This window comes from Prionailurus viverrinus, chromosome B2 (genome assembly GCF_022837055.1).
Source record: "Prionailurus viverrinus isolate Anna chromosome B2, UM_Priviv_1.0, whole genome shotgun sequence".
NCBI classification, from domain to species: domain Eukaryota; kingdom Metazoa; phylum Chordata; class Mammalia; order Carnivora; family Felidae; genus Prionailurus; species Prionailurus viverrinus.
Window position 1 is genome coordinate 18,692,228 of NC_062565.1, and position 23,865 is coordinate 18,716,092.

The 23,865-nt window shown below is 39.6% G+C and overlaps 1 protein-coding gene across 1 annotated transcript in view; it reads left to right on the forward strand.

The window, feature by feature from the left end:
- LOC125166398 (uncharacterized) overlaps window positions 1-23,865 on the forward strand; it is a 301,490-nt gene that overhangs the window by 212,204 nt on the left and 65,421 nt on the right. Inside the window, exons 21-23 of the mRNA XM_047860338.1 lie at window positions 8,837-9,055; window positions 11,348-11,600; window positions 17,308-17,471. Coding sequence (XP_047716294.1) covers window positions 8,837-9,055; window positions 11,348-11,600; window positions 17,308-17,471 — 636 coding nt within the window. The remainder of the gene's footprint in view (window positions 1-8,836; window positions 9,056-11,347; window positions 11,601-17,307; window positions 17,472-23,865) is intronic.

A 23,865-nucleotide genomic window follows, 5' to 3' on the forward strand; every position in this document is an offset into this window, starting at 1 on the left:
TGCCAGCACAGAGCCTAGTGCAGGGCTCGAACCCATGAACTGTGAAATCATGACCCGAGCTGAAAGCAAGAGTCAGACGCTTAACCAACTGAGCCGCCCATGCACCCCAAGCCTCACTAAATATATTAATATTAATTTCATAATGCATTTTTACTGAACTGCAATATAAGTTCTTGGTACATGTGAATGAGTTGTGAACCTTCTTCCTGCCAACCCCGTTGGCCCCCATGCACTTGGCCACACGGGTCGTGGAAACATACAAGCTGTGGTATCACACTAACATTAAATTCAAATCTAGATGCTTGTTTTGTTCTGTCTCCTAATAGCTGTATGATCTAGAGCAAGTAATTTGAACTTTCTCAGTTCTCATTTCCCCATCTGTAAAATGTGTATAGAAACACCTGTCTTCCAAAGTGGCTCTGTAAATTAAATATAGTATACACATATTATATACTGTGTATATTTTTATTGTATCAGTTTTTATTGTCTATGCCAAAAATTCTCACTTACCTTAAAAACCCTTATCCATAAACTATTTTTCAGGGACGTGAATGAAGGAGGAGGGTTTTGTCTAGATTAAGTGGGTTTGCAGCTGTAAACCAACATATGGGAAAAGAATACCTTCAAAGAGTACTTGAGTTTATATTGTTCAAGCTTGTGATAGCAGATTCCATTCGAAGAGAATATTTATATTAATCTGAGGGACAAGCACCTGTATATATACTTTTTAGTTTTTATTTTTTTTAATTTTTTTTTCAACGTTTATTTATTTATTTTGGGACAGAGAGAGACAGAGCATGAACGGGGGAGGGGCAGAGAGAGAGGGAGACGCAGAATCGGAAACAGGCTCCAGGCCCCGAGCCATCAGGCCAGAGACTGACGCGGGGCTCGAACTCACGGACCGCGAGATCGTGACCTGGCTGAAGTCGGACGCTCAACCGACTGCGCCACCCAGGCGCCCCTATACTTTTTAGTTTTTACATCATTTCCACATACTGGGTATTGACAATGTGTCTCAATCATTCTAATGGCTTACTACCATGTTGGTGACTTCATCAAACTGTTTTCCAGTTCTGATATGTCTTGAACCTCACTTCCGTAGGTATGACAGACTATTGGGCAAATTTTCCTGGATTTACCATGAGCATTTCCATATGTGGGTCAGTATGAGCTTATTGTTTCTTCATTTTCCCTTCTTCTTCACTAAATGCTTTTCTCTAATATGGCAAGCCGCTCTTTGGATGAGCTACCCGAGCCAGAAACTTTGGAACCATTTTAGATTCTTTTCTTTGGGATCCCGAATTCAAACAGTCTCTAAGTCCTGTTCATCTTAGTCAACTGTCTCTCAAATCCATCTCTTTGTCCCTGTCCTACACCCCTCTAATTCCCTTTTCCTCTAAAAGGGCTGCTGTTGGCAAATGCTATTGGCATTTGGGGTGTTAAAAGTTGAACTGTTGTCCTTCAATAATGTGTTGAAGTTGTAGGACTTAGTACCTCAACAGGGTTACTGTAAAGGTAAGCTAAAAGGTGATCGTACTAGAGTGGGCCCTTAATCCAATATGGCTGATGTCTTTATTTGTGAAGACACAGATGAACAAAGGAAAGACAGCCATGTAAAACTGGAGACAGAGATTGGATTTTTGCTGCCACTGGGCAAGGAATGCTTGAGGCTACCAGAAGCTGAAGAATCTTTCCTTCTCCACCTCCCCATCCCCTGGAAACTTCAGAGAAAGCATGGCCCTGCCAACACCTTGATTTAGGACTTTTAGACTCCAGAACTGTGAGAGAATACATTTATGTTGTTTAAAACCACCCAATTCGTGGTGATAGTAGCCCTCGGGAACTAACATAGGGGTCAGGAGAAACCTTTATCAGTTGAGACTCTCAAGCACATTTCATGAAGCTTTGTGCCTTTTCCACCCTTCAAGTTATTGTGACAGCAAAGAACACCCATGCCCATACTTCTGAAAGGTCTACAGTTCTGCTCATCATTGAGCAGTACTAATCAGTCATCATCTAAGTCATAATCTGTTCTCCCCTTTGGTCTGAACCTACCCAAACTATTTCCCCCCTGCAGCTAGAGCAGTATTTCTAAAACACAAACATGGCATCCCCCCATCTCCTTCCCCTTTAGTTACTCCAAGGGCTACTAAGAGTGCCAGGATGGAGTGAACACTCTGCAGCATGGCATCCATTAATCAGGCTTCTACCAACAGACCCCTTCACCTGCTTGGACTTTCTCCACCCTATGCAACTTATATTCAGCTTTAGAAATGGAACTCTCTTGTCCTGAGCAGTGCATGTGTGATGGAATGCCCTCCTAGCTTTCCCATATACCTCTTCCTCTCATTTGTCTGATTCCTCTTTACCTCATAGGTCTCGGGGGGAAGCCTTCCTTGGCCCAGTTGGAGATAGGTGTCCATCCTATGTTTTCTCATAGCATTCTGTATGTCACTGTAACACTTCTCACCCTGGATTTTGTCCCTGGATTTTATTTGTCTTTTCACTGATCTGTCTCTTCCAATAGAATGAAATTTCTGTGGGTGAGTGACAATGTTGCTCATCTGTGAAAATCCAGAACCTGTATCTATATTAGTGTTTTGGCGCTGCTTAAAGCAACACAAGTTTATTATTGTACAGTTCTTGAGGTCAGAAGTCTGAAATGGGTCTCACTGAGCTGAACTTAGGGGCCAGCAGAACTACATGTTTTATTTTCTGGATTCTAGGGAGAATGTTTCCTTGCTTGTTCCAGCTCCTAGAAGCTGGTCTTATCCCTTGCCTCATGGCTCCTTTCTTCCATCTTCAAAGCCAAGACATTTGAGACAAGTCTTTCGCACACTGCCATTCTTCTGGTTCTCCTTCTTGTTGTCTCCCTCTCTCTTCTGCTTTCCCCTCTCACTTTTTAAGGACCCTTGTGAATTCACTGAGCTCACCCAAATGACCCATAATAATCTACTTTAAACTCAATTGCTTAGCAAACTTAATTCTGTACACTACCTTAATTGTCCTTTGCCATATAATTTAACATAATTGCAGGTTACAAGGATTGGGGTGTGGGCATATTTGGGGGAGGCCATTATTCTGCTTACTACATCATCCCAGGGCCTGACATTTACATTTATTTAATGACGATCTGCTGAATGAATGAGTTGTGTCCAATTAAACCAACTTCCATAAAAGAAGAACCCTTTCCTTCTTTCAGGTTTTGATAAAGCATCTCTCTTTCAAGCAGGCTACACTTTCTTGTCTTGTTAAACTGATGGAGAGCTCCTAATGGCAAGTCTGGATACAGTGGTTAGAAAACTCTTACCAGTTGTATAAAGTTGGGCAAATCACTTAACTGATTGGGCTTTAGTTCCGCTTTTGAAAAAGTCTGAGGGAATCTGATGAGGTCTTCTCCAACATTAACACAGTATAACCTATCCATGTTTCTTTGATACCCTCATTAGAATGATTCCCTGAAATGCTGAATATTAAGTCTTAGAAAAAGCTTCACAGTCACTGAGGGTTCTATGTTCAAAAACTTGATAAATGGAACACAGTGAAAAAAGAAATGAGAAATACCCCCCCAAGAAGAATTACAAAAAAAATAAAAAAAACAAACAAACTTGATTTTTAAAAGTGTTATGTTTATGGGGCACCTGGGTGGCTCAGTCAGTGCAGCATCTGACTTTGACTCAGGTCATGATCTCACAGCTCCCGAGTTCGAGCCCCACGTGGGGCTCTGTGCTGACAGCTCAGGCCTGGAACCTGCTTTGGATTCTGGGTCTCCCCCTCTCTCTGCCCCTCCCCTGCTGGTGTTCTCTTTCTCTCTCAAAAATAAATAAGCATTAATTTTTTTTTCAGTGCTACACTTAGTGCATGGTTAGTCATACAGAAGAAAGGAATATGGAAATTTTAGTGCCATTTATTGATAGTGACTTGTTAAAAGGATTATTATGCACAGCTGATAAATGGTGGGTTTGGGTTGTATACAAATCCCTAAGGACTCCTATTCACTGTTCAATGTAGAAGAATGCATTCCATGCTTTTTTTTTTTTCCATAAGGCAATTTGGGTCTTTTTTTTTTTTTTATTACACTGATGGATCATAGAAATCTTGTTTGATATCGGGTCTCTATAAGGACTGGGCATGGAAAGGGGGATATATGTGTGTCATATGAAATGTGGCTGAAGTTCAGAGAAATAGGTTTCATTTAATAGCTGAATACTGGATGACCTGACCATTCTTCTCAGCCTCTGGCAGCTCACCCTGTGAGCGATAGAGGATTCGCCTGCATGAACCGAGGAGTAGTTGCTGGCCTCAATGTGATTTTGCAGTGATCTGTGTGCTCTCCGGCTTCCTTCATAACCAACAAATCAATTCCCACTATACGTATTACACACCCCAGTGGCAGAGGCCATTTATTATCCTTTTGATGGTCATACTCTTTGTACATAACCAAGAAAGATTACAGGGGAAGGAGAGAACAGTGGAAATGTGGATGAAGATATTGTACAATGGCCCTGCATCTTATACTATGCCTTGCATGTGTACGAGAATAAAAGAGAGGCTTGCTTTCAAGAAAATGTTGAAACATGGATGCAGAGTTTTCTTTTGAATGAAATCTATTTCAGGAACAACGAATCGAGAGAGGGTTGTGGATGTAATTCTCCGTCGGTACACCCTTGGGTTTCAGGTGCAAATTCGAAATGATTAAGAGAAACGGACTGTCACTGTCATATGAGAATTGTCTGTAAGGCTCTCCTTGATGAGTTTTGTTCACCTGATAAGCTTGTTGATAACTTCTTTTTATTTGGCATCATTTGGCATCAACTAATTCCTTTATTAATTTCTAACTCTGAAGTCTGTAATTGTTCAAACTCTAAATGATGGATTCCAGGTTTTTCCTAATTCTTTGGTTCCCGATGTTCGAGTTACCATTGTTAAACGAACAAGTAAAATCAAATATTGAAGTGTGTTAAGCAGGTACAAAACAATTGAGTATTTTGAGTTAGATATAAATGCTCCACGATGATATTTTAGTATTATTTGTCCTAACTCACATGCCCCAGAAACCAATATGCGTATCTGAATGTGAATGGGAAACATTTATCAGTGAAACTAATAACAAAAGTATGACTTTATAGTGGGTTCTGTGAATAAACACTTAAACTGCTTAGTCATTTGTCTCAATGGGTATGAAAAGAACAGTGGAAATTTTCAAAGGTCAAATAGGCTACCGTCTCTTCTGTTTTGCATCATTTGAGATTTTCTGGTGTTTTGCAAACAACACAATGCCAAATCTGCATTTGATTTTCTCTTCTCTTTGAAGGGGCAAAACAGCAATGGAATAATTAACTGAAGAGGAGCGGGCACAGACTATTTTGCTTTAGGAGGGTAGAAAGTTCTGGGTTTCATTTCACATGATGATAAATGTAGCAAGGTATTCTGGAATCCTCCTATGAGGACTCTGTTACCAATGGTAAACCCAAACCTCTCAGGGGCCCGTTTCCTGTTTAGCTGTTCCTCGTTTGTATAATTGAAAAGCATGCTCAGTACAGACTCCGCACGGAGTTCTGGGTTAGATGATGGTCTACATCTTCATGGCAAAATACAGACCCGAACAACAAAGGAACGGTCGATGTCAAATTCAGTGCCTCCTTCGTCCGGTGCAGACCAGAAGGCTAAAGTCTTGGGTTGGAATTCTGAGAACAATATGTTTCTTTTGTTTGTGTGTGTGTTTTGTTTTTTACTTTCTGTTGTCGCCCGTTTGTTCTTTGTTCCCCCCAAAGACTCTTAGTTCTATTATTTATCTTCTCCTTTTCATGGTGCAATTATCATCGTATTTAACAGTCTTCAGAGAGAGGTGAGCTTTTGCATATACCATCTTTTGTATCTCTCTATGAATCCCATTTCTTTTATGTTCTCACGCTGCCTCGACTTGTTTTGGTTTTATCATTGTTCCTGAACTACTTCGTATCATACTAGCTTCTTCTTTGGTAAGATGTTTTTAATCGGGACCATTTTTGGTTGAGGAATTTCCCAAATTATTCTAGAAACATATTCTAGAGCAGAATCAGACAGGCTAAGTTTCCAAGACAGGACTTGGAACCTAGTTATTATAAAGGTCAATTACTGATTCAACAAAACCAACATTTTATTAAGCTGGTGATGGTATATACCAATGATATTTACTGCTTGAGTTAAATAACATATGCATCTCCTGTTTAAATCTCTTTAAAATGAAAGGAATCATATCAACTGCTATATTTCTTAGGCTTGATGGAAGGCCAGCCTATTTCAAAGCAGCTCTGGTAAATATTGGAAGAGGGGAAAGAGGGTGAAAGCGTGGATTGAGTATTTACTATTTTGTGATGACAGTGCAGAATCACACTGTTCAAATTGTTTTACATCTGTTAATTTGGTCATTATCCTGACCCTGGCTTATGGGGTACTATCACTACTCCCCTTTTCCATATGAGCAAACTGAGGCATAGATAGGAATTCTATGTAGACATTGAGGCTTTGGGCATTTGAGTCCAAAGTTTGTATTTCTAGTCGGTAAGCTATGGGAACCCTCCTGTGTACTCCCTGCACATTTTCTTGGGATTAGGTGGGGAACAAGTTCTGCCTCAACAGTTATTTTCAAATACTTATTCATCTTCTTTCCTGCAAAAGCTCTAATTTTATAAACTTTGAAAACATCGTTTTATCCCAATACCAAACAGAGAGAGGAAACCGAAGCTAAGTCAGAACACCTTGCATGTAATGATTTTACATTTAGTTTCACCTGAAAATGTCAGTATAGTGTTAAAGAATAAAAGACTTTTTAAGTTTCAAATTTTCATTACCATAGTTTTAGTGATATATTAACAATGCATTTCAATTTTTAAAATAAGATAGTTAAGGGACACATGTACTCCAATGTTTATAGCGATGCTTTCGACAATAGCCAAATTATGGAAAGAGCCTACATGTCCATCAACTGATGAATGGATAAAGAAGATGTGGTTTATGTATACAATGGAATACTACTTGGCAATGAGAATGAAATCATGCCATTTGCAGCAACATGGATGGAACTGGAAGGTGTCATGCTAAGTGAAATAAGTCAATCAGAGAAAGATAATGTATGTTTTCACTCATATGCAGAACTTGAGAAACTTAACGGAAGACCATGGGGGAAGGGAAGGGGAAAAAAATAGTTACAGAGAAGGAGGGAGGCAAACCATAAGAGACTCTTAAATACAGAGAACACACTGAGGGTTGATGAGGGGCGGGTGGCAGAGAGGGAAAAATGGGTGACGGGTATTGAGGAGGGCACTTGTTGGGAGGAGCACTGGGTGTTGTATGAAAGCGATGAACCACGGCAATCCACCCCCAAAACCAAGAGCACACTTTACACACTGTATGTTAGCCAATTTGACAATAAATTATATTAGAGTATAAAATAAAATAAGTAAAATAAAATAAAAATAAATAAAATAAGATAGTCAACTTTATATTTTTAATTTAAAAAAATAAACTATTTTTTGAGAGTGTGGAGGAGGGGCAGAGAGAGCGGGAGACAGAGGATCTGAAACAAGGTCTGTGTGGACAGTGGAGAGCCTGATGCAGGGCTGGAACTCACAAACCTTGAGAACGTGACCTGAGCTGAAATCGAGAGTCGGATACTTCACCACCTGAGCCTCCCAGGCACCCCCGAAATAGTTAAATGTTTAACAGGTTATAACCAAAAATGAAATCTCATTTTAATAAAGAAGGAACATCGTGGGTAGGTGAGATAAGCAGGGATATATTACAGATTTTAAAGATTTTTAAAAATAAGTTTATTCTTTATAATAGTTCCTTTTCATATTTCTTTTAACATTTTGTATTGTTGTAAAAATACACATAACATAAAAATTTATCATCGCCACCATTTTGAAGTACCATTCAGCAATGCTAAGTACATTCACATCATCATGCAGCTGATCTCCACAATTTCCTCATCTTGCAGAACTGAAACTTTATACCATCAACCCCCGCCCCCGCCCCCAGACCCTGGAAAACTGCATTCTGCTTTCTATCTTTGTGAATTTGACTATTCTAGCTCCCACACGTAAGTTAGCCCTACAGTATTTGTCTCTTTGTGACTGGCTTGATTCACTTAGCATAATGTGCTCTGGATCGAGCCACGTGGCAGCACGTGCTAGTTTCCTTTCTTTTTAAGGCTGAATAATTCATTTGGTGGACACTTGGGTGGCTTCTGCCTCTTGGCTGTAGTGAATAATGCTATGCACATGGGTGTGCAAATATCGGTGTGAGATTCTGCTTTGCATCCTTTTGGCTACCTACCCAGGAGGGGTATTGCTGGATCATATGTTAATTCTCATTTTCATTGTTTGAGGGCCTGCCATGCCTTCTGTGTTCCCTAGCAAGGCTCCATTTTATGTTTTTACCGACAGGGCACAAGAGTTCCTATTTTTTCACATCCTCATCAACACTTGCTATTTTATGGCCTTCTTTTTCTTTTCCTCCTTTCTTCTTTTTCCTCCTCTTCCTCTTCATCTTCTCCTCCTTTGCCTCCTTCTCCTCCTCCTTCTGCACTTTTTTCTATTTTTGACAGTAGTCGTCCTAATAGGTGTGAGCGATATCTCACCGGGATTTTGATTTCCATTCCTGGGTGCATGCTTCTTTCCATGTTCCCTGGGGATCCTCCATCAGAGCCGAAAGAAATAGAGGTCACTTGAGTCCAAGTGTTTCAGGAATAGTCTCGTTCAATTTTACTTTCACAATGTCTTTATTATCATTTCAAAATATTCTACTGCTGGTTGTCTTGGAAGCTCAGGATTCATCATTTCTTTGTGTGTAGGTGTTCCTCGGTTGCTGATGGTACTGGATCTAGAGAGTTCTTCAAGCACCTTCATTTCGGGATGGTGTCGGCGTTCTCGGAACTTCAATTCGCTGAGTGGCGAAGCCAGGGCTTCTGGTTCATCATCCTACTGATGGCATCTCTCTGGTTCCTGAGGCTCTACCTCCATTACCTTAGCCAGTGGCTTTTCCTCCAGGCCATTTCAATTCCTGTTACAAAGTGAGTGCCTTCCCTTGAAAGTTAAAGCGGTGCATTTTCGTCTTGATAGGCCAAAGGAAAGTACAAAACTCCTCTCCGTCCACGTAGCGCAAGACCTAAAATGCAGCACAGACCCAGGATTTGGAAAGACAAAAAAATGTCTTTATCTCAGAGCAGGAACGTCTATTGCATTCTCATCTTCTGGGCCTCGATTTACCCATCTTCTACCCAAATACGTAACTGGCACATCGATATTTATTTCAAATTGAACAGAGTCAAGGATGTTCTAATATCTGAGCAGAATCCAGAAAGGAGTTTAGCAACAGTGTTTTATTCTGTTTTGATTTTATCACAGTGACTCTGGCTGAGAGTAGTTTAGAAGTAATGTAAGTATGATTTATCACCTATACGCACAGAGGCAAAGATTGCTTCTTCTGCAAAGTGATTGAATTCAAACAATTACCAAACTCAAGCCCAGGCAGCTTTCCGGGCCATTATACCCTGGAAAAAGATGACACTTTACAGGTTATCTCTCCATAAACATGATTCCATAGATGGTATAGATAAACAAACAGATAGAAATCAATATAAGTAAAATTCATTTTCCCAAATGTAGATGTTCCAGATAAAAGTAAAGATGTGTGTATATTTTCTTTCTTTTTTTTTTTTAACATTTATTTATTATTGAGAGACAGAGAGAGACAGCATGAGCAGGGCAGGGGCAAAGAGAGAGGGAAACACAGTATCTGAAGCAGGCTCCAGTCTCTGAGCTGTCAGCACAGAGCCCGACGCAGGGCTCGAACTCACAAACGCGAGATCATGACCTGAGATGCTTAACCGATGGAGCCACTCAGGCACCCTTTTTTTTTTTTTAATTTTTTTAAAGATATGTGTATATTTTCAACGAAGAGGACTGCATATAACTTTAAGACACTATGAAAAAGAATGTGTGTGTATACTATATACGCACAGATGTGTTTTTTTGTCATGTTTTGAAATTAAGTCACAAATACACGAATGCTCTAGAATATGCACATTTACATATAATAAATTACTGTAGCTTCACAGGAGAATTTTTACCTAGCTATTATTTTTCTTCCTTTCTTCTCTCTTTTTTTTCCCCCTCTCTCCCTTTTTCCCTTTCTTCTGTGTGAGGGCTTCCAAAGCAGAAGGGACAAATGTTGTATGCTCGAGCTAGTTGCTTTTTGCTAACGGCTCTTTTACTTCTTCAATTAAAAAAAAATAGCTTTATCTTTATTGGCTGCTAGTAACATGGGACTGTGAGAAAAATACCTGGGCAGCCTAGTTGATCTGATTTCTTAAGCATCAGAAGACCCAAGATATGATAGGATATTTTGTCTAGATCTGTAGGCTCGAATCCTGCATTAGCTTCACATCAAACTGTAGTTGTGAGACAAGACAATAACTACAGCCACAATGAGCATTTCTCCTGCTCTGACTCTATGTTGGGCCCTCTGCTAAGAAATCTACACACATTACTTCATTTGATATTCACAACTGCATAGGAAGGAAGCATAAAGCTTCCGTCAAAGCAAAGGTCAGGGAGTAGATAAAATGAAGAACTCTTTTTAGTAGAGAGCTAAGTAGGATACACAAGCAGAATTACAAAGGCTGAAATGCAGGGGAGGGAAAATTTAGAGCATGGTGAAGTCTCACTTTGCATGGAAAAAAGGTGCCAAGGCCTGGGTCAGTCTGTACTGGGCCTGCCTTGGATTAAACCCTTAGGTTTTTAGGTTGTGTCACACTGTCCCTTTTAGAACAACTAAGAGATGCCCTATTTTTGTTGTTAGTAGAGCAGTGTTGTTTTGTATTTAAGGGTATATCTAGAGGAATCACAGGAAAACTAATCACGTGTGCTAAAGCTCAGAAGAGTTATTAGACTGATTTGTATTTCTGGTCCCTATCAGAGGTTGACCCATGGCTAGGTACACTGATATATTTTGCATTTCAAATAGCCTACCTGTCAGTATGTGTTACTCGCAGGGCAGTTTTTATAGAATATAGAATGCTCTGCTCAGTGGATAGAATTGATATTCTTTCTATTGTTGCCTATGATACAAGAGCCATGGACAAGCTAGAAATAGCCTTTTACTGGAAAGTGAACTGTTGGGGTGGTACTTTGGAGTAGGGAAAGGTGAAGTTTCCTAACACCCGATTTGGGGGGTAGTATTAAGTGTCATTGTTTGTATATTAAAAAAAGAAAATGTGTCATTTAAAGAATTATTTTGTGTGCCTGGCATCTTGTATAATTTCTCTTGTTTACATGTGTGTGTTTGCTTTGTTCTCCTGCAGATTCCATTTTTCCCCTTTCACGGTTGAGCTTTGCTACCCATCTTCCTCACTTGCCATCAAAGAAGAGTTGCTCGTAGTTGTGGTGGGTCCTTTAATGCTGAATGCAGTGATACTTCCTTTGGTTCTGATCAGATGGGGCTGTCAGCTACTGTTTGCCTCCTGCCCTGATGTCTTGTCAAAATTAATCATTACCATGGGACTATGGACAGTTCTAGACCCATTGGCCGTGTTTATAGTGGATACTGTCCTCGGGGTAAGTCAAGTAAAATAATCGGGATATGAGTTCTTGACATAGAATTTAGCTTCAGTGCATGAATCAGCTGACATGAGAGGTTTCAAGAATCATGAGCAATTCACTATGTATCTTAAATTGAAGTTATTAAGCTTTCCACATCATAAAAAATTCTGGATGTCTATTATTATCCATTGACGTGTTTTTAGCATCGTAAATGAACATTTGCAAAATAAGCAAGAAATAATGTTGGAGATCAGATCCAAACTAATTTTGGTGCATTTTCAAAAAAAAAAAAAAAACTATTACAGCGAAGTCTTATTTGTAACTTTTTGTTGGTAACTTACTTTTTAGTAGTAAGGATTTTCACTGCCAAACTTTATTTAAAAAGTAATCATACAGTGGTTCCTTCGATTGGTTAGATTATTTATTTGCTTTGTGATCAACGACTCTTCTGTAATAAACACACTCAAGAAGAAGAAGAGCTTTTTAGACAATTCTAGGTAATAAATAAAATGTAAAGCCTTCGTCCATAGGCATTTATTTTGACTTTTGTGATGCTAATAAGAGGAAAGGAAATCTGAATTTTAACTAAATTTTTGTATTGTAGATCTGGCTATGAAATATAGCCCCAAGCAAGAGAGCAAACGGATACTATAAATAAATCAATATGATCAAATATTCATTTAAAATTGTCTCAATTTATCGAATAATATTCTACAATGGGTATATTTCTCCTATCAGGAAGAAAAAGGAAGGTTTCCCAATGGGTTTACATAGGTCGAGACTGTATTCATTGTGCCAAGCAGATCAAAGAGGTGGGGCATTTTGATGGACTCTACTTGTTAAGTGTTTGAAATGTGCCTTTAGAACTAAAGACCAAATTGGTGTTCAAACTGCATCGTGAAGATAGCGTCCTGGGTGCTGTGGTAGACAGCTAGGATGGGCAAAGCCGGTCACTGTTTTATTTCTGTCTCTCAGGTCGCACAATGCTGCAGCAGGTTTTCTCAAGGATCCTGGGCTTGCATCACTTGGGGGTCTTATTAAATGCAAATTCTGATTCGGCAGCTGGAGTGTGGGATTCTGCATTTTAACAGATTCCTAGGCGACACCAGAGATGTCGGCTCCATGGGCCAGACCGCACCGTGACAGGGTGCCGGATGTTTTACTGAGAAGGCCTCTCTCCCTTTCCTTTGTTTGCTAGGTGGGGCTTTCACTTCTTCTGGGTTCCTGGGTTGTTCTAAACAAGACCAGGACCTAGGTGCACTGAGTCCCTTAATGGGTTGTTAGGCTTTGTGTGGGCATTCTGCCTGCGTATTTTGCATTAGAATGACCTCTGCTAGAAAGGTTTAGAACCTGCAGATAAGTGCAGTAGTTGACCCTTGCGACCCTGTAGATCATTTAACATTATTAAAATGAATTAAAATCAATGCACATTGAACCTACCAATGTATCTAGTTTCTGGTCCCACTGCTGAGGATTCCGGGAAGGGCCACATACCAAGGACAGTTGGTCAGTGTTTGGAAGGCCCGATTGTTTCCACGTTCAAACCTGCAACTACCCTCTTAAGCCTCAATACTGTCTAACACCTTGATGAGAGGTCCGAAGAGGTTGTGTTTTCAACCCCATCTCTAAGTGTTTCCACCCTGATCGTTGGCCGCATTTCTGATTCTGAGTGGATTGAGCTGGAGCCAGTTGGACTTTGTCCACATTCCCACTTCCCTCAGACCCCAGGTGAGAGAGGACGAGACCACGCCCTCAAGGTTGGTTGAGCAGGAAGTGTAGAGAAACGTGCTGTGGACATTCCGGTAGCATCATGTTCCATGGCATCTCAGGATGCCTTCCAGAGGCCTGAGGTGCATATTGAGCAGATGGGGCGCCCGTGTGGTCTGCGACACCACATGTGAAGCCATTTGGAGAGGATGAGCGGCTATGTCTATGCTCTTCTGAGATCTCCTCGTATAGAATCTCTGCAGCCCTCTCGGAATGGCTTTCTGTATTCCAGTCGAGTCCTCTAGAGAGATTAATAGCTGAAGGGTCCACTGTATCAAAGGCAGCTGACACAACGAGCAGTCTTAATATACTCTGGGGCCTCTGATGCAGTCTATAGGAAAGTAGCCTCCAGCAGGGCCATCTCAGAACCAGTTCAGAGGTCTGTAACCCGATGGAAGCTGACTTGGACTCTAATAGATGAGTATGGCACCCATATCCTTCTCCACTTGGAAAGAAAAGCTGAAGGCTCATTCCCCATCTGCACAATTATTGATTCTCCAATTAGAATCCATCATGCTTCATTGCAGATGACATCTAATTTTTCTGTCTTTAGAAAAAAAGAAAACTTTAAAGCTGCATGTAACCCACAGAGCAGCAGCACTGGAGTCTACACATGGACACTCCCAATAATTAAATATAAAAACACTTTTTAACATGCTCTCCAGGGGCGCCTGGGTGGCTCAGTCATTTGAGCGTCCGACTTCGGCTCAGGTCATGATCTCATGCTTCATGGGTTTGAGCCCTGCGTCGGGCTCTGTGCTGACAGCTCAGAGCCTGGAGCCTGCTTCGGATTCTGTGTCTCCCTCTCTCTCTCTGCCCCTCTTCTGTTCGCGCTTTCTCTCTCTCTCAAAAATAAATACACGTTAAAGAAATTTTTAAACAAACAAACAAAGAACCAGCAAACAAGCTCTCCAGTGATGGAACAGCGCACCAAGTTTTCGAGGTGCTTCTCTAAAGCAGTGGTTCACAAAACGAGGTCACTGGACCAATGGCATCTGTTTTACCAGGGAACTTAACTGCAGTGCAAATTGAAATGTGAAATCTCAGGCCCTGCACCAAATCCGTGGAGGCAGAAAGTCTGGGAAGGAGCCCAGCCTCTGAGAAGGGGTTACTGTGTTTTAACAAGTCTTGCAGATGATTCTCATGCTCATTAAAGTTAGAGAGCTACTGTTCCACATGCCTTCATAGTTATCCCAGACTGAATGCCACTCATGAGACTGGAGTTGTCTCGGTTCATACTTCCGGTTCTTTGAGCCCTTCTTTTTAGCAGATAAGCCCAGGGATCACTTGTATTGGATCCTGGTAGGCCCGCCAAGAGAGAGGCTACCTTATTTTCCTGATAGGTTTTGTTCTGGATCAATTTTTTTTTTATGGCAATCTAAAAGGAGATGTGGCAGATGCAATGGTTTGAGGCTGAGGCATTGAGTGGCTGTTGATGGTGCTAATAACATTTTGTTAGTCTCTCAGTTTGCTGGTTCAGAAGCTGGCAATGAATTCCCAGACCCCCATTGATGATACAACAGTTCCACTGAGTTCATAAATTCTTTCTGTGCCGAAGTCCAAGCTAGATAAAAAGTAGAGGAAGCATTTGCTATTGAATGTTTTAATTGATCAGCATGTATTTATTGACTATATAATCTCTGCCCGGGATTTTCTCTTTCTTTTAAGTTTATTCATTTATGTGGGGGTGGAGGGGAAAGGGCAGAGGGAGAGAAAGGGAGGGAGAGAGAATCCCAAGCAAGCTCCAAGTTGCCAATGCAAAGCCCACCGTAGGGCTGGAACTCGCAAAACCGTGAGATCCTGACCTGAGCTGAAACCAAGAGTCGGATGCTTAACCGACTGAGCCACCCAGGTGTCCCTCTCCGCGCAGGATTTTAAAAGAAACAGAATAAGTTTGAGGTTGTTTCTGCCCTCTGTATAGATAGTGAGAAAAGAATAGCACATAAGAACCAAGATCAAACAAAAGGTAGAATACAAGTGTCTTCCTTCAGCCAATCATTCTTGAAAATCCATCAGAAACGATCATGGAAGAGCATGGTAATAGAGCGATTTCCAAGGGGAAATTGGGTTCTGGTCCCAGCTCTGCCATTTGTCAGCCAGATGACGTTGGATAAGTCAGTTAACCTCTTCAGACTTCACCTTCTTCATATGTATCACAAAAAAAGTAATAACACCTACAAATAGTGACACCTACCATACTCGTTTCACAGTATTGTTGGGACAGCCAGCTGGAAATGCACTTTGAAAAATGTAAGGCACCACACATCAAAGATGAAAAGAATGAGGATAAAGATCGTAATGAAGTGATACGACTTACGCTCTATATACAACATCAGGTAGAACAGCCGTGGCCCCAGTGATCCAGGCAGGAACTTACAACCTAACTGGAGAATCACACACAAAGAGGAAGTATGGGCAGTGTGTTCTGAGTGCCTTCTGGTAGGCCTATCATCATTCCCTTATATCCTTTAAATCTTTGTTCAAATGGCACCTTTTCTGATTGCAGTGTTTAATAATACACCCCCATCCCTCCTACACTTTTTTTCTGCTTCATGTTTTTCTTCGAGATTCTATCTTCTTATATGTCATATGTATCACTTAATCTTGCTTACATGCTTACTATCACTTCCTTCCCCTCTCCCCAACCCCCAACTTAAAAGTAAGCTCCAAAAAACAAGGCTTTCGTCCAATTTTACTCACTGTTTTACCTCCAGAGCTTAGTGACACATGATGGGCGTTCACAACAATGTGTGTGGATCAAACGAGTGATCAACATCTATTGATTAGATTATGTTATTGGCATCAAATATATATCTTTTTTTTTGTTTTTTTTTTCAGCAGTGAATACTGCGTCTATTTCTCTTCCTTTAAGAAATAGTAGAAAGATAAGATCTAGAAGAGGAGAGGTATATGGCAACACTTACAGATCTTCTGCCTAAAGTCCAAGTGACGGTTCTGTATTCTGCAAGGTAGACTGAGTAACATGTACAGAATATAAAAATCAAAGTTTTGGCATGACAGTGAAAGAAACGACAGTTGGGAGTCAGAAGATCTGACTTTTAGTCATTGCCCACATGTTAAAGGATGGTAAAGGGAAAATACAGATTAACCTCTCTAGGCTTCTGATTTTATCTATACATATGTGATATGGATTAGTTTTGAACATGCCCTTTTAAGCTATACTTATAAAGTTGCCTGTTTCAAAAGTGAAGAAATTCTTCCTCCTTTCTTACATTGAAGAAAACATACCTTATTTACATTTATATTGCATATTACTTCCACCTGATATCAGAGTCATAATTACAGAACATTTATGTTTTATAAAACTCAAAGGTCAAAGATGTCAAATGACAATGTTCTAGGTCCTCAACATTTAATATTGTTTTTAAAGACCTCATTGCCTTGTATTTATTTCAAACTCAGTAGAGGATATGCTTTTCCTTGTCTCTAATAAGGACTTATTGTTAAATTGACCTAATGTAAACTTTGGTTTCCAAGCTCACATTAAATAGCCTGATAACTTTTTTATAAGTTTCTAAAATAAGCCATCTATTTTATGCATAGCACAAATTAAATTCCTTTCAAATCTGCTTCAGAGAGAAAGGGATCTTTCCACCATCATATTTAATTTCTTCATATCTTGTGCTCATTAAATTCAGAAGTTAATAGTACATAAATAATATATGGCTTTCACTTTATGAATTGCATGTAGAGTGTACACATTTAAAAGCTTATAGGGAAAACGAGGAGAAAAAAAACCCTAGCAAACCAGCCATGAAAGCCAAGGGGTTTTCTTTTCCTTTACAGCTGAAGATCTGGTGGTCTTTACTACCCTGAAAATTCAATTTAAAAACAAATTGTGGTATCATATGGTTTTTTGTGTATAAAATTAATCTCGCTTGATGATCAGTGTTTCCATCCTAATTTTTTTTTAATTTGTATTTTTTTCCCTCAGCGGCTTACACAGAATGGGGAGACTCCCATAGCTGACGCAGCAAAGCTGTACTGGGTGTTTGTAAGAACCATGCAGTCGGGAATTCTCGGTGTCATGCTCACAGTGCTAATTTACATCCTCCTGTTCATCATTTCTTCTTTGATTTTATATTTGTACTGTCTCAGGTAAGGTGCTTCAATCTTTTTTGGGTCTTTAGAGTGTTCAGTCTTGTTCTGCAGTCAGGCTGTGAGACTATGGTTGAAGAAGAGAAGTTAGAATCACATCTACCCATCTAAGATAGAAATGTCCTTGTTTGTAGCAACTGTCATGAAAATCAGCTGAGAAATTAATTGACTTTTGGGGGAAGATTTCTCCATAATGGAGAGATCACATTTTTCTACAAATCATTATACTTAGCGCTTCCAACTAGCGGCCAACAAGAAACAAGGAGTAATCCCGTGATACCTAAAATATTCTGGTAAGTTTCCTGGGCAGCTCATGTAAAATTCTTTTTTTTTCCTCCTTCCAACCCACTCTCTTTCCATTCTTCCTGCCCCCGCCAGAATCACCAATAGAAGAATCATCCTGCAGCTTTTATCCTGAATGTCATAGGGTCTTGCTTTCCAGTTTGCTCATTTGGCAAGCAATGTATGTGAATGAAAAAAGATGAGAGAAGCAACAAATTTGAGGCAGCACGAAAAGGGCTAGGAACACATTTCACTCTGTTGATGGTGTCCTTTGTTGTGTAGAAGCTTTTGAGTTGGAAATAGTCCCACTTACTCAATTTTGCCTTAGTTGCCTGTATTTTCAAAAGCCATTTTCATATCCATGTAATCGTTGTCAAATACAATGTCATGAAGCTGGACATCCATTTGCATGTGGATATCCAGTTTTCTCAGCACCATTTGTTGAAAAGACCATCCATTACCCACTGTATATTCTTGGCAAACTTGTTGAAGATTGGTTGACTGTATATGCGTGGATTTATTTCTGGGATCTTTAGTCTGTTCTATTGGTCTAAATGTCTGTATTTATGCCATTACGACACTGTCTTAATTACTGTATCTTTGTAACATAATCCAGCAACTCCACTTCTAGAGATTTATCCAAAAGAAATACAATCAGGATCTCAAAGAGATATTAGCACTCCCATGTTCATCGCAGCATTATCCACAATTGCCAAGATAGAAAAACAAGCTAAATGTTCAACAACAGATGAATGGATAAAGAAAATATTGTGGAGGGGTGCCTGGGTGGCTCGGTCAGTTGAGTGTCTGACTTCAGCTCAGGTCACGATTTCATGGTTCATGGGTTCGAGCCCCATGTCAGGCTCTGTGCTGACAGTTTGCTCAGAGCCTGGAGCCTGCTTTGGCTTCTGTGTCTCCTTCTCTCTCTGCTCCTTCCCCACTTGCGCTTTGTCTCTCTCAAAAATAAATAAATGTAAAAAAAATAAGAAAAAAAGAAAATGTTGTGGACACACACAATGGAATATTATTCAGCTTTGGAAAAGAAGGACGTCTTGCAATATGTGACAATGTGGAAGAACCTTGAGAACATCATGCTAAATGAAATAAGCCAGTCACAGGAAGACAAATACTACATTATTCTACTTATATGAAGCATCTAAAATAGTCAAAGTCATAGAAGCATAGAGTGGAATGGTGATTGTTAGGGTCTAATGGGGAGGGGGAAATAGAGAATTGCTTTAGAGCAGACATAAAGTTTCACTTACGCAAGATGATTTAGTTTTGAGATCTGCTGTACAACATCATGCCTATAATTAACAATACTCTATTATACACTTAAAGATTAAGAGAGTATATTTCATGTTAAGTGTTCTTACCATAATTAACAAAGAAAAAAGTGCTAGGAGGAGGTCAACACAAGTGTCTCTGAGAGCATACATAGAGCAAAGGAACCAAGACAGGTCTGGAAGAGGATTGGGGCAGAAACCAAAGACATCAGTGGAAATATAACCCTTGAGTAATTTTCAGAGGTTTCATATAATTTGGCTGGAGAAAAACAGAAGAAAACACATGTATGGGCAAAGGAAAGATGTGTGAACCCACGTGATCGTGAGAAAGTATGACGTATTTGGCCACACCAAAATTTTTTAATATGGCTGGAGTACAAGATAAGGGACGATGGCAGTTGGCTGAGATAAGATTAGAAATGTAGTCAGGGACTAGATGATAAAATTATTGAATATCAGGGTGCCTGGGTGGCACCCAGTCAGTAGAGCATCCAACTCTTGATTTGGCTCTGGTCACGATCCCAGGGTTGTGAGAACGAGCCCTGCATTGGACTCTGCATAGGCCCTGAATCAGGCCCTGTGTTGAGCATGGAGCCTACTTAAGATTCTCTCTCTCTCTCTCTCTCTCTCTCTCTCTCTCTCTCTCCCCCCATCTGCCCCTTTCCTGCATGCTCTCTCTCTCTCAAAAAAAAAATATTAAATATCATGTTGTGGAGTTTGAATTTGTTCTAATGGTAAGGTGAAAAGAATGGAAGATTTTAAATAACTTTAATTTTAGGGCAATAACTCTACTAGGAGAAAGGAAAGTGGATTTAATAGTGGTCAGATTGAACTAAGGGAAATCTAATGAAAAAGCCGTGAGTATCAAGAGCCTTAACTAAAGAGAACGACATGGGAAGTGGACTGTTGTGGCATATTGAAGAAATAGGTGACACACAATAGAACCTTTGGCCTTGTTGGAAGTTGAAGATGAAGGAAAGGATGGAGTTTAGCATGACCTTAGGTTTTGGAGTTGGGTAGAAAGGTGGATGGTGGTAGCATTCTCAGAGACAAAGATTACAGAGAGTAAACATTTGGAGGAGGTAGACCGTGAGTTCAATTTTTATTCATATTGACCTTAAGGTATCTTGGATATTGTCAAGGGAAAAAAAAAAACATCATAAGAAGTCAGATCGATGAGTGTAGAGCTCAGGGAAAACAATAATGACCGTGAATTCATGTGGAGGACGTCTTGAGTGTCATTGCTTGTAGGGTAGATGCTTGATTGCAGTAGGCTGAGTGAAGAATAAGGACACAGAGTCAGGATTTGCTGACTATGTTTGTTTGTTTTATTTTTAATACAAAGCTATGCTGTAAATGGAAAATGTGGAAAATGGTCAGAAAAAGATATTTTTTTATAAAAGAATGGTTTTTAACATGGGTGTGGTCTGAATATATTTATATGCATATATGAAAATTCTACAAGGAGGAAAAATATTGCAAATGCTTAAGCAAGGGAGAGTGACTGAGTGAGGAAGTCTCTGAAGACAGGAGGTTGAGCACATATGGAGACAAACCCGGGACTTTATGAAATGAATCTTGTCACTCGATGTGATAAGGGAAGAGATAAAGGTGAATGCAATGGCATGGGGGTTCCTGGCAGGGCGCTGAAGGAATTCACATATGATAGCCATTGTAATTTTCTGTGAAATGGGAGATGAGCACACCTCTCCATTCTTCCTTTCTTAGATCAACAACATAGCTGCCTTAAAGTTGTACGTCCCTGGGGAAGGGAAGACAGTCTTCCCTGATCATTCACTTTCCATTTGACTACTAACTTGCCCTACGGCCCCAGGCAAGGATGTTCATTTGCTAGATTTCTGGCATTTTCTTGTGTAACTTGGTGAGGATGACACATATATGTAGCTATTACAAGAGGCTCCACACGAAGCATTACTCTATTATTTAAAATGACTAGGGTCTCCTAGAGAAGTTGAAGAAATCAAATAGTGTATCGTACAGTTTAGACTTTCAAAGGATTAAAAACTTATCAGATAATGTTATGTACCATTTATTACCGTATCAGTATACTCTTCTCACTTATAGGAAGGTGGATGTTTACAACCAAGCATTTCTTTGTCCGAGGTTCACATTAAAAAATTTTTTTTTAATGTTTATTTATTTTTGAAGGGGAGAGAGAGACAGAGCGTGAGGTGGGGAGGGGCAGAGAGAGAGGGAGACACAGAATCTGAAGCGGGCTCCAGGCTCTGAGCTGTCAGCCCAGAGCCTGACGTGGGGCTTGAACTCACATAAGGTTCACATTGTTGTTATCAAGATTGCTTGTGAAGTATGGAAAAATAAGCATAGAATTTATGCACCAAATAGCTAGGATTTAATATTTTGCTGCCTCAGACCAAGAGTTGTTTGCTTTAAAATAAAACAGAAGGGTTACCCCCTGGGAACGTGTGTGTAGGAAGGGTGGGAAGCCCTGTGATGGATGGATAAATGATTAGGGAAAACAAAGGTAAACGAAGTGTATGGACATCATAGAGAGTGAGCCTGAAAAAGTCCAGGAGGAATAAACAAGTTTTATTCACTCTCTCGACCTTAGCCCCTCACTGCCTTCCATGCCAATCCTATTCTATCAGAACCAGGCATGCTCGGTAACCCCCAGGTTTTGCTTGTGTTTAGAAGCAGGTGCCCTCAAAATATCTCTACATGGTGATAGAGATAACAGTAATCTCCTACAGGGAAAATACCTGTATTTTTCGTAGGCATAAAGTTGCTCTTATACGTCAGCTGAAAGAGCTCTCTTTACTGATGTTTGCACAACGTCTGTCTCTAAAACGCTAAATAGCTGAGTGGCGCTGTTCATCTACACAGCAAACACTGCCACCAGTGGAGGCATCTGGTCAATGAAGCAGGGTTTGCTGTGGCCTAAAAGTAGACAAAATGACACGAAATCACAAGAACTCATCTTGTGCCAGTCTGGATTTGTGCATGTTGACTGATGTAGGTTAGCATTCTTTTTTTTTTTTAATTTTTTTTAACGTTTATTTATTTTTGAGACAGAGAGAGACAGAGCATGAACAGGGGAGGGGCAGAGAGAGAGAGGGAGACACAGAATCAGAAGCAGGCTCCAGGCTCTGAGCCATCAGCCCAGAGCCCGACGCGGGGCTCGAACTCACAGACCGTGAGATCGTAACCTGAGGTGAAGTTGGACGCTTAACCGACTGAGCCACCCAGGTGTCCCTGTAGGTTAGCATTCTTCATCCAAATATTAAGGCATTGATCCTAAATCTTCTGGGCTTTTGGATCAGTCCTGTCAAAACATGTGATAATGTGGCTAGTATTACAGGAACATAGAGGAGATCAAGTCTGTTGCATAGGCTGTGAACAGAGAATTTTGTCTAGCTCTGTAGACGCTCTACATTATAAATGTAGAGTAAATGTAGAGGCTCTAGTTTGGACCCTATTGAGTTTGGCTTTGGATCTTATTCTTCCAAGAGCCTGAGTAATTTATTGCTGAAGGGGTTCTACTAGAAAATTCTCACTCGTCATAGTTCTAGTGGGAGAGTTGACCTGTACGAGAACATTCTGGACCTGAGTGTGGTTATTTGAACTGGATTTTATAACTATAAAAAAGCATTAATCTTTTTAAGTTATTTTTTCCTTATTATAGGAAGACTGTGTTATTTAGGAAAAAAATTGACACTACAGAAGAGAATCAAAACATAAATTTTAAAAACACCAATAATGTCACCATCTAGACAAAGTGGTGTTAATCTTTTGGCAAATTTATTTCAATTTTTTCCCCATATATATTGATTTCTACAAAGCTGAAGTTATTCTGTAAGAATAATTACATATGTTGATTTTAACCTTAATATTCTATGATAAATATTTTCATATTCTTTACTTACTTCATGAACATTTAATGCCCACACATTTTTTATAGCATATAAGCAATATAAAATATTTAAATATTTATTTATTCCTGGACAACAGATTGTTTCTCATTTTTTCTTTTGCATCTTATGAATAATTCTGATGAACATCTTAAGACTCAGGGTCTCGTTCACATTTTAGATTATTCTTTGAAGAGTGTCCTAGAGACCCAGAAACACTCTTCCAGACAGTATGATGTTTATAAGACACTTGATATAGTTTCAAAATTGTTTTTTAGAGATTTTGTATGCATTTATACATGTCAGAAGCACATGGGGATCTTACCAAATCACATTCACATCATGTGTTAACTTTTTTTAACCTAATAGAAGAAATGGGATCTCATCTTTTTCTACATATGCTCTCCTTTGTTTCTAGTTACTAAATATTCTTAGTAGGCTTAACACTCAGTTGTATTTTTACTTTGTGAATTGCCTTTTAGATGTCCCTTTGCCTCTGCCTTTCTTTCTAAAGAGTATCCACATGTTTTCTTTACTGAGTTATATGAGTTTTATACATATGACAGAATTAACTCTTTTGTCATATTTTAACATATTTAACATATTTTAACATATTTTAATTCTCCATTTGACAATTAACTTTTAAATGTATTTTTGATAGTTTAGAAAGATAGCTATTATAATTAATATGCAGTAGAGCCTTTTGATCATTATTAGACTTATCTAAATGTATCTTAAGTTAAAAGAATCCTTCCTCATTCAGAAACTCTGTAACTATTTACTTCTATTTTTGTAAAATTTGTATTTTGTTCATTGAACTCCTTACCATAAGCCATGTAGAGTTCATTTGATACAGATAGTGTCAAGATTTAAACAAGACACCTTTTATTTTATTTTTCTGGTCTTTTCTATAAGTTGGTATTATCTCTAATTAGCTGT